Source organism: Macrobrachium rosenbergii, chromosome 31 (genome assembly GCF_040412425.1).
Source record: "Macrobrachium rosenbergii isolate ZJJX-2024 chromosome 31, ASM4041242v1, whole genome shotgun sequence".
In the NCBI taxonomy this organism is placed as follows: domain Eukaryota; kingdom Metazoa; phylum Arthropoda; class Malacostraca; order Decapoda; family Palaemonidae; genus Macrobrachium; species Macrobrachium rosenbergii.
The window spans coordinates 27,648,434-27,660,383 of NC_089771.1; the positions used below are offsets into that span (position 1 = coordinate 27,648,434).

The window sequence follows — 11,950 nt, forward strand, 5'->3', positions numbered from 1 at the left end:
ATTACCATTTGCCTCATTGTTGTTGTGGATGATGTATGCAACAGCAGCGATGATAAGCGTAATTGCATCACGGCCCAGCAAACCAGCGCTCTTGAAATCAAATTAAGAACATCCCAGTGGTACGCTGAGTAGCGTAGCTATCCATCCCTGTCCAACTTTACGCGTTAAACACGAGACTTAACAGTAAGTAGGCAAGACAAAGAATGCATTCGAGCATGGTGTGTTTCAAAACATCCCCGATGCGTTCACTTAACTTCCTGCTGACCTATTTTCCGGGTTTAATAGGTCTGAATAAAAGGAATTATTGTGCATGTGTTAGCCATTAGCAGTTTATTTTATTTTTTTTTATTCTTAGGACATTAGTAAGTATTACCTGGTACATTAATCTAGCCCAATTGTGTAGAGGTTTAAAAATGGTCTGTCTTAAGTGCTGTGTTCGACGTATTTTTTCGTTCAGTTTTGTAGCGTTTCTTGAATTTATGTACGAAAGAGCTGTAGTGTTAAAGGGACTAGCTTGACGAGTAAATCACATCTCATGAATTTGTTGTTCCATTCGCAGTCTGTGGAACAAAATGCACTTTATTCATTTACCTATCAAATTTGCTTGATATTCATTGCAGGAAAAGGCGTCCCACAGCATGTATGAAATTTTTTATGTATCATTTACTTGGTCCATTTTCTTATGACTTGCTGCTTTGTATATCTAAAAAAAAAAGTTGATGTCATGTCAATTTCAAAATTTGTGCAGTTACCAAGATCATTCTTTTTATGAACAGGATATTTCTTTAATGTTAGATTCTTTACCACTTTACCACTAAGAAAGAGTCATCTTATCAACAGATTGGCGAATTTAGACATGTCATCTCCCTTGAACAAATATTGCTTGAAAACATATTGAATCGGTTTTCAAGTAAGTGCATCTTTCTTTCGTCTTTTAGATAAAAAAAAAAAAACTATTATAAACTTCCATTGCATGTTTTGTATGTTAAAGTTTATTAGATCCGAAAATGTTTTATGATAATTATCCCTTATGCTTGCCTCTAGAGAAACTAATTAAAAATTTTTTTATTCAAATCACATTAAAGGAAGATTCTAAGTATGCCTTAAAATATATTCATTTTAAAAGTAAGTTGACTGTATGTTAAGCCTGCAAAAATCTTAAATGTTCATTTTTTTTTTTTTTTTTTGCACAAAAATAAGCTCAGTCTCTTATAATTCTCTCGTTTCCATCGTTTTTTATTTGCAATTAATGCTATTGGCTTTTATCTGTTGCTGAACATTTTTGTAGCATTTCTGCCTGGTTCTTTAATAGTTCTTGGTTCTGTAATACTTCCTGCTATTAGCATGGTTCTGGAAGATTCGAAGTGGTTGGTAATCCCGCCAAATATTTCTCTAACTAGCAAAAACAGTTTGAACTTTCAGGAAAGAATATTTGGGATGATGTGTAACCTACTGTCCAAGAGACAAAAGTTGTAGCCTCAGTGATAGTCTCAATCTTAAGAACCCAACAGTGGGAGTAGCCACCCAAAAGAAAATGTATCCACTGATGATAAGCAAGAAAGAATATTAGGACAATTTGCTGCCTTTTGACCAAGAGACAGTTGGAGACCCTGGGTCACTTCAAGCTAGACTCAGAAGCAAGAACCCAGCAGTGGGAGTACTCACCCAGAAGAAAATGTATCCCCTGATGACGTAAGAAGGAAGATTAAGGAGGATGAACACCGTCGAGATGATCAGCAGCATCTTCGTCACTTTGTTTTGGGATCTTATCCTCTGGCCACCTCGGTTTCCGGCCACGACCACCACGGAACTGTTGGCGGAATCCTGCGTGGCCGTGCTAGTGACAGGCCCCGAGGAGTTGCCACCAGCCCCTCTTCGGCCGGAGTCGGAGCTGTTGTTGGCCACTGCGGGGGGGGAGCTGTGGGAATGAGCGAGGGTCATGGAGTGGCGGAGCTTCTCCACGTGCCAGACACACCTGGCGATCCGGACGTTCAGAGTCACGATGGTGATCACAGGTAAGATGAGGGTGAGCACCGTGTCCACGTAATTCATGGCAGTGGCCACTTCCACGTACTCGTCCCGGAGCTTACAGATCGTGCGACCGGCCTCCGGGTGCATGCCCGGGGCAGCGGCCACCAGCAGGTAAGAGTAGAGGAGGAGGGCGATGATCGTCAGGAGCAGGATGACCATCCGCGCTCTCCTGACGGTGCAGACGGCCGCCCGCAGGAGCGGGTAGCAGACGGCGATGAACCTCTCGACGGTGAAGGCCACGACGAGCCACACGCTGAGGAAGGTCGTGACGTAGATGGCGTAGTTGATGGCCTGGCACCAGCCGTGTTGGTTTAGGAGGTCGTAGTCGACCATGGACAGCCACACCAGGAAGAGGGTCAGGAGGAAGCCCGTGTCAGAGGCCGCCAGAGCCGCCAGGTAGCAGGAGGAACTGAGAGTTCGGAGCTTGCTCGAGTGGAACACCCACACGCTGACGACGTTGCCCATGCAGCCGAAGCTGACGAGTATGGGCGTGACCCAGAACTGAATGCGGTCTATGGCATGGACCTGTTGCCCGAATGCCACGCCACTGCCGTTCTGGGCGGTCAGAGAAGTGCCGTTATCCCAGTCAAATGTCTCCCAGTCATCGTTGGTGATGTTGACGCCCATGGCAGAATTCTGTGGAGCCCACTTTTTTTTTTATGTTACAAAAGCTACGTACCTGTACCTGTATTCATTTCGCCAATCATTTTGCCAATCATTTTCACCTTTCCTCTTCTCAGCGAAGCACCAGAAACGATTCGAAAGGTGGCCCAGGTCAGATTATTCGCGTCGTGTCCTACAGCGAAGTTACATGAGCCCAATCTCTCAAGAAATGAGCAACAGGTGTGTGTTTATTACATAGAGGCTCTTTCCAGCACCACTACCAAATGAGAATAAAAAAAATGAAAAAAAAATGCAAAAGATGAGACGGAAGTTACTTTTAAGCGTATTAAAAGGTTTTAAACTAAAAGAATATATTCACAGCCATTTTTTTTCGAGTTTGAATGATTTCGTCTCAATTAAATTTGTTTCGTTTTAAAAACTGCTTAAGAGGCAGTATTCAAAAAGCAGTTATCCAGTATTAATGATTGTTTTCATCACCAGTAAGTTTTAAAACCATAAACGACAAAAAATGATGAAATGTTCGAGTTTCTTTCAAACGATACATTATCAGTCCTTCTTTTCACCTTCCTTTCCGTAAAAATAAAGTTTTTGCAAATCAGTTATCGTATCAAACCATGTTTTACTTTCTCACTTACGACGTTAATGAAACTAATAAAAAAATCGAGGAGATTAAACGAGTTTGGGAATAATTTGTCTCGTACTTAGTCACAGACGGGGGCCGGCAGTGGAGGGGGAGACACCGAGAGAGAGAGAGGGCGGGGGGGGGAGAGTGAGTCAGTGAGTGAGAGACAGAGAGAGACTTTTCCTCTGCTCCTCTCGTGTCCGTGTTGGGAGGCACACTATCAAGCGGTAACCTCGTCTACCCTGAGTTGTGTTTTCCTGGCCGGGCGAGAGAGAGAGAGAGAGAGAGAGAGAGAGAGAGAGAGAGAGAGAGAGAGAGAGAGCACAGGCAGCTGGTGATGACACCAGCAGCAACAGCACCTTCTTCTTCTTCTTCTTCTTCTTTCTTCTTCTTCTTCTTCTTTTCTCTCTCTCTCTCTCTCTCTCTCTCTCTCTCTCTCTCTCTCTCTCTTTCTCTCTCTCTCTGCTAGAAAAGTTTTGATCTTATGTCTGTTGCAGCATTGTGTTGCAAATTTCCCTTCCTTTTGATCACCTGATCACTTGGTGTTTTTGCTTTTTGATGTCTATTGCATAGAAAGTTTTGATCACCTGGTGTTTTTGTTTATGTCTATTGTTTTTGATCACCTGGTGTTTTTGTTTATGTCTGTTGCATAGAAAGAAAAAGTTTTGATCACCTGGTGTTTTTGTTTATGTTTTGATCTGGTGTTTTTGCATAGAAAAGTTTTGATCACCTGGTGTTTTTGTTTATGTTTATGTCTGGTTGCATAGAAAAGTTTTGATCACCTGGTGTTTTTGTTTATGTCTATTGCATAGAAAAGTTTTGATCACCTGGTGTTTTTTTATGTCTTTGCATAGAAAAGTTTTGATCACCTTGTTTTGCTTTTTGTTTCACCTGGTGTTTTTGTTTATGTCTAGAAAAGTTTTGATCACCTGGTGTTTTTGTTTATGTCATAGAAAAGTTTTGATCACCTGGTCACCCTGGTGTTTTTGTTTATGTCTGGTGTTTTTGTTTATGTCTATTGCATAGAAAAGTTTTGATCACCTGGTGTTTTTGCTTAGAAAAAAGTTTTGATCACCTGGTGTTTTTGTTTATGTCTATTGCATAGAAAAGTTTTGATCACCTGGTGTTTTTGTTTATGTCTATTGCATAGAAAAGTTTTGATCACCTGGTGTTTTTGTTTATGTCTATTGCATAGAAAAGTTTTGATCACCTGGTGTTTTTGTTTATGTCATAGAAAAAAGTTTTGATCACCTGGTGTTTTTGTTTATGAAAGTTTTGATCACCTGGTGTTTTTGTTTATAGAAAAGTTTTGATCACCTGGTGTTTTTTGCTTATGTCTATTGCATAGAAAGTTTTGATCACCTGTTTTTTGATCACCTTTTTTTGTTTATGTCTATTGCACCTGGTGTTTTTGTTTATGTCTGTTGCATAGAAAAAGTTTTGATCACCTGGTGTTTTTGTTTATGTCTATTGCATAGAAAGTTTTGATCACCTGGTTTTTTGCTTATGATCACCTGGTGTTTTTGTTTATGTCTGTTGCATGTCTTGATTGCATGTCTATTGAAATCACCTGGTGTTTTTGTTTATGTTTTGATCACCTGGTGTTTTTGTTTATGTCTATTGTTTTGATCTGGTTTTTTGTTTATTGCATAGAAAAGTTTTGATCACCTGGTGTTTTTGTTTATGTCTATTGCATAGAAAAGTTTTGATCACCTGGTGTTTTTGCTTATGTCTATTGCATAGAAAAGTTTTGATCACCTGGTGTTTTTGTTTATGTTTTTGATCACCTGGTGTTTTTGTTTATTGCATAGAAAAGTTTTGATCACCTGGTGTTTTTGTTTATGTCTATTGCATAGAAATAGAAAGTTTTGATCACCTGGTGTTTTTTTTGTTTATGTCTTTGTTTATTGCATAGAAAAGTTTTGATCACCTGGTGTTTTTGTTTGTGTTTTTGCATAGAAAAGTTTTGATCACCTGGTGTTTTTGTTTATGTTTTGATCTGGTGTTTGCATAGAAAAGTTTTGATCACCTGGTGTTTTTGTTTATGTCTGTTGCATAGAAAAGTTTTGATCACCTGGTGTTTTTGTTTATGTCTATTGCATAGAAAAGTTTAAAAGTTTCTTGAAATTCTTTGCTGTGGGTTATCTGATGCTTCCTTTTTTCCTGCGAGGTATTGGGTGCCCGTCCCATCGCTGGCCTCACAAGTCGTCCATGGATACGAAATCGTATTTGTTGCAGTGAGTGAGTTATTTGTGATGTGGATCCATTGAAATTACTCACCCTCTAGTGGAAAGTTCAGAGTTTTTGCCCTTCTCGATTCCCAAGTCTAGAAATGTCCTAATTGTGCAGTCACGGAACGTAGAATTTCTTACATTTATGTTAACCAGTAACAGTGCCTCTTCTTATGATTGGTAGAGATGAACTTTACCAAATCTAAACTTCCTAACTTAACCCAGCCCAAGGTAACACAACCTGTTCTAACCTAACCCAATATAAACCAACTTTATCTACCCTACATAACCCAACCTAACCTGACCAGGCAAATTTGACCCGAATAGTACAGTTTGTTCTCCGCTGGTCAGCCAAACTTTTCCTTCGAACTGGTTAAAATGCAGTCTTGCAAAGCAATTGACGAATATGCATGCAGAATTTCAATATCTGGACCTGCTGGCAATATGGCCATTTTGCAAGCAAGACGAAAATTACTTCCTTACAGAGCAGGAAACAAAAATCGAACTCAGGTGGAGCAAAAGAAAATGAAAACTTATAATTTCTCGACCTTCTTTTAGAAGACTGGAACATATTTTAAAACTTGAGTAAAATCCGAGCGAATGATTATGACGAGTCCTTTGAAAGAGGATAATATTTTCTGACTGATTATTTTCTGTTTATATCGATATTTTTATCTCCTGTAAATGTGCGTGTTTATTTATTTAAAAAACTACATATTTTCCCTCTTTTATGAAATGTTCGATCTTGTCTTTTGATTGTTTTATAAAATATTTCGTTTAGCGTCTTTATTCACTACCCACTCGCAAATTCGTATCAAATCGAGGTGCTCCGGTCAGTGAAATGTTTGTAGTTTTTGTAACGTATTATTATTTTTTTTAGAGCTGTATGTAGAAAATTGTTCGATTTTAATAAAAGAAAATAGAAGTGGAGGAAAGAGGAGGAATTTGCTAAAAAGAAAAAAAATAGAGTTGACAACGGTAGTCACTAGGTTTTTGCAAGAGCGTCGAGTGGAAATAAAGTTTTCACGTTTTCTTTGGCTAGAGTTCGTCGACAGTGAGTTCAGGGGAGACTGAAGGAAAGATTTTACGTTAAGGGTAAGCTAGTTCATTGTTTACAAGAACTGCTTCAGTTCTTGTGTTTTTTGATTTTCGCAAACTGGGGCCAACTTGGAAATTAAATTAATAAGCAGCGTAATAGTAAATGTCTGCGGTTTTTCTGAGTAGTTAAATATGATTATGTTTTGCTTTTAACATTTCGTTCGTGGTCCGTTTTCTGCGGAAGTTTGTTAATGAAAAATTCATATATATATATATATATATATATATATATATATATATATATATATATATATATATATATATATATATATATATAATATATATGTATATATATATATATATATGTGTTGTGTGTGTGTGTGTGTGTGTGTGTGATTCGTTAAGTAGTGGCGTACCACAGGGGAATGGTATGTTACCTTTACTGTTTGCCCTTCTCATGGGTTTGTGCGTGTGTATATGTTTGTATGTTTCTGTCAGCTTTATAAAATTTTAAAATAATCCACACATCATTGTATCACGTCAGTTATATTTCCACTGGTGAGATTTTAAGATGACAGTGGCACAGGGCCACGGGAGACCTAAATCAAACTGTTACCAAGGATAGGGAGTTTTTCTTCATTTATACGAAAAAAAAAATATTCTAAACACGAGATTGCCACAACCATTGTACAGTTTTTAACCTTATTAATAGCTTCAACATTTCACGACTCCCATCTTTTTATCCCTCACAAAAGTAAGGATTATTCTGGGCCAGATCGCCTACAAAGAGAATATTCATTTCGTTCTACAAAGGAAATTTGTTTTTATTGAATTACCTTCCAGTTGAACCCTTCAAAGCAGCGGCAGCTATCAGCGTAGAGAGATAATATAGACATATGTCGCTGAGAAGGGAAAAATTTATGAGAGAGAGAGAGAGAGGTAAAGCCAGATAAAGGAACGGAGGCAGTTGTGAAAAACGAGATAGAGAGGAGATAACATGATAGCATTAAATGATTTTATATATATATATATATATATATATATATATATATATATATATATATATATATATATATATATATATATATATATATATATACAGTATATATATATATATATGTGTGTATGTGTATGATATATACATACGCATAAATATATACATCTTTATATTATACTGTATATATACATGTATATATACATATATATATAGTGTATATATTATATATATATATATATATATATATATTATATATATATATATATATATATATATATATATATATATATACATGTATATATTTATAGACACCTGAGGAGGTAGTAATGTATTACATAACAAAGGGCGCTGAAAACAATCATATTCCATGTAATTCCTAATTTTCCCTTCATAACACGTAAACGCCAACCCTTTTCAACTCTCGCAGAACCAATTTTATTCGTTCAGATGTCCAGCCGTAAATTAATAATTGCCCTCTCTCTCTCTCTCTCTCTCTCTCTCTCTCTCTCTCTCTCTCTCTCTCTCTCTCTCTCTCTCTCTCTCTCTCTCTCTCTCTCTGCCTTTAAAGTTTAACAGTGGCAATCAAATAATATTTTAACCCAGAGAAGGTAAAGACCAAGCAATAAATGTAAAATTGTTTGACATTTCATCAAATGGATTATACCCACGACGAAACGATGAGGGGATCATGTCGAGTAGGAGTGAGTAGGCGAGTGTTAAATCGTCATGTATGATGCATGAGAATACATTAGGTTACTCGAATGAGAGAGTTGGTTATTAAAATATGAGAGAAACTCTTCGCGCGTTGCAAATACTCGCTGCGTATTATTTTAGTAAAGTGTTCTGCAACTTTCAAGAGAGATTTAATGATGAATCGCTTCTCGCCGTTAATATATTATTGCAGGGAGGAAGAGTGAACGAATGATTTATGAGAAAGGAAAATAAAATGAAGTGTCAGGAAGTATTAAGATAACGCAATTCTGACTTTCAACAGAATAGATAGCATATAACGCAATTTTGGCTTGTACAGGATAATTAGTTTATAATTAATATAAAACAATTTTCATGTAACTGATTTATCATGAAAGGATTACAAAATTTAACAGACGATTAGGGGCAGAAGGAAATAATTTTATTTTTTCAGAAATCCCGACTGCTATCAATTTGTTTTATTTTGGAAAATAGAATTTTAGCGTTTACTTTTTAAGGCGGTATTCCCGTAAAGTTAGTTGGCTTGAGCCTTTTTAAGTTGTTCAAAGAAGCTTACGTTGCATATACTAGATTCTTTTTATTACGAAGGTGAGATGGAATATTGATCAAAATGTAACTTCAGGGTAAGATTACAAAAGAATGTTAGTCTATGGGTTTAGTAATTTATTATGTAAAAAGCCCTCTTAATAAACTCTTAGTGTGGAACATGTGAAAAGTATGTAATTTATGAATAAAGTAAGTAAGATATCTCAAACAGGACCTAGTGAATAACAAGGTGATTCACAATAAGTGAAGGGAAGACTTGGGAATATTGCCCCGCCGTTCGTAAAAGGGGAATGCACTCAATAACCCGCCAACTTGAAAAGAGAATTTCTCGGGACGCATAAAAGCGTCGTAAAGTTTGCTCGCTAAACTTGGACTATATCGGGAGTCGAAAACATTGTTGTGCGCGTCGCTCTTGCACGATTTCCTCGATCAAAAAATAAAGGAAAACTTGTATTTTCCATTTTTATACAGTCTCCTCCGCCTTTGGACGTTTCAAAGCCGTCGTGTCGAACAACGATCCATTTTTAGCCTCCCAGTCACTGTGCTGTAGGCACGGCTTTCAAGGTTCTTTGCGGCGTCCCTTGGACCCCTAGCTGCGACCCCTTCCATTCCTTTTAAGGTACCTCCGGTCATATTCTCTTTCTCCCATCTTACTTTCCACCCTTCCCTAATGATTGTTTCATAGCGTATAACTGTGAGGCTTTCCTTCTGTTATGCCTTTCAAATCTTTTTACTCTCAGCTTCCGTTTCAGCCCTGAATGACCTCCAAGGTACCAGCGCTTGGCTTTTGGCCTAAATTTGCCCTAAATTTTATATTACAATAGCATTTTCTTCATCTTTAGTTTCGAAGTCACCTTCAGCATGCAAAAGAATTCGAACCGGGTCACTGCAAGAATAGGAAGTTGTAGTAGAAGACTTGAAATAAAGGCAACTTCGGTTAGTGTACAGGATATAACAGCAAATGTGGAACAGCCTCTCTCTCTCTCTCTCTCTCTCTCTCTCTCTCTCTCTCTCTCTCTCTCTCTTTGTATTTCGCATTACCTTCTATTACTTCTTTCTAATGAACACCATATTCTTTGGAAGCTTGAATTCCAAGTCAGTGCCCCTGTAGGCTTGTTCCATATGAATAGGGTTCATCGTCTGAATAATAATAATAATAATAATAATAATAATAATAATAATAATTGGCCTGAAGGAGCACTAAGTCAGTATTATTCGTCGTTAATACTTCTGCTCAGAATTTATGGGAGCGCGAATCATGATGTGTTTAATTCTGCCTAAGAAGTGACTACGGCACGTAACAACAAGCTCCCTGGATCATGATCCAAAGTGATACCTGTAAAATGCAGTGAGAGGTGGCGCGATCCCGCGACAGAAGCAAATTGAATTTTAGCTGGAAGTTAGATCTGTATTAGTAATGAGACAGAGGGCTTTTCATACAATTCTGTCAAATTATTCATTCAATAAGTTCCCCTGTCAGGATATTTCATTTCACTCTGCAGTCATCACAATGAAAGAGAGGAAACGGTTTGTTGCATTAAATTAAATAGGATAGCATAGAGACCGTCACCAAACTGATTGATTAAAGTGTGAAGTCAGGAAATTAAATTATTTAAGGACTACGTATTATATAAATTTTGTACTTTCACAGGAAGAGGTCAGTGGAAAATACATTAAAATCAAAGGCCTCTTTTCAGGTTGAGGCTTTAAAAGAAAAAAAAAGTAAAAAAAAGGAACAGTCAAACCTTAGAGATTCGTTTTCAATGAGAAACAAGTAAAAAATGCGCCGAAGCTTCTTCAGCGCAGTCGAGTTTTCTGTACAGAGTATAATCAAGGCCACCGAAAACAGATCTATCTTTCGGTGGTTTCGGTATAATGTTGTATGAGCCATGGCCCACGAAACTTTAACCACGGCCTGGTGGTGGCCTTGCCTATATCGTTGCCAGAGGCACGATTATGGCTAACTTTAACCTTAAATAAAACAAAAACTATTGAGGCTAGAAGGCTGTAATTTGGTATGTTTGGTGATTGGAGGGTGGATGATCAACATACCAATTTGCAGCCCTTTAGCCTCAGTAGTTTTTAAGATCTGAGGGCGGACAGACAGAGTTCGGACGGACAGAGAAAGCCGGCACAGTAGTTTTCTTTTACAGAAAACTAAGAAGGGAAGGCAACAAGAATAAAGAAACACAGAAGCAATTCTGAAGCTCCGAAGTTTACGAGTAAAAATGATGACAGCCAAGAGACGTCAATATCAAGGCACAAAAACAGAAGTCGAATGTCTATCTTGTTAAAAAGAGCTTCAAGTCGAATCCTCGTCAGAGAAGGCGAATTCAGAAATTCGCAGTGCGTTATCTGCCTCAAAGCAGAAGATTAAAAATGGAGCGGAAGTTTGCAGTGGCCGTGATTTGTGTCGGAAGTAATATTAGAAGATTTATGGAACAAGTTGGGGGGAAGTTGATGGCGGGAGAAGTGTCTTGTTTGTGCAGGCATGCATTTGCATACATAGACAGTATTGCGTGTCTTGCTAAGTCATACATACACACAGGCGCACACTCACACACACACACACACACACACACGCAGGGCCGCTGCTCCTAAACCAAATATGTAGTTGCATGAATAAACTACAGGTAATATTATAGAAGTTTTTCATAAAGGGGTACATCTACCGTTCATTAGTTATTATTGTAAATTGGACAACGGTCGTTATGCCGTTCTTTCTCTGGAGCCACACACACTGTTATGCAAAACGGCTGGATGGTTTTATATATATATATATATATATATATATATATATATATATATATATATATATATATATATATATATATATATATATATATATATATATATATATATATATATATTGTGCAAACAAAATGGATACATCTGTCAAGTTCATTGTGCATCTGTTGATCTAACGAGTGAAAATTGTACCTGACAGTCTGTAGACCGCAGTGGGTCACTGGTTGGCGAAGGGCGCAGGGCTCTCAACCCCATCCCAAAATACCAGTCGAGAATCTGAGGGACAGGGCAACTTTCGCTTCGGAAAAGACTCACAAAAATGAAGGAAGAAAATTATATAATTATGTAAATGACGCCCGCCGCACAAAACAACTTTCATTTTGCCTAAATCTTTTCTAAAAA

General features: G+C 37.7%; 2 protein-coding genes across 2 annotated transcripts in view; one reads left to right on the plus strand and one right to left on the minus strand.

The window, feature by feature from the left end:
- Positions 1-3,495, minus strand: part of LOC136855460 (thyrotropin-releasing hormone receptor-like) — a 189,526-nt gene extending 186,031 nt beyond the window's left edge. Inside the window, exon 1 of the mRNA XM_067132524.1 lies at positions 1,666-3,495. Within this exon, the coding sequence (XP_066988625.1) occupies positions 1,666-2,658 (993 nt within the window). The 5' untranslated portion in view covers positions 2,659-3,495. The remainder of the gene's footprint in view (positions 1-1,665) is intronic.
- The window catches only part of LOC136855462 (caspase-1-B-like), a 282,737-nt gene that overhangs the window by 224,444 nt on the left and 46,343 nt on the right, over positions 1-11,950 (plus strand). The gene's annotated exons all lie outside the window — the stretch shown is intronic.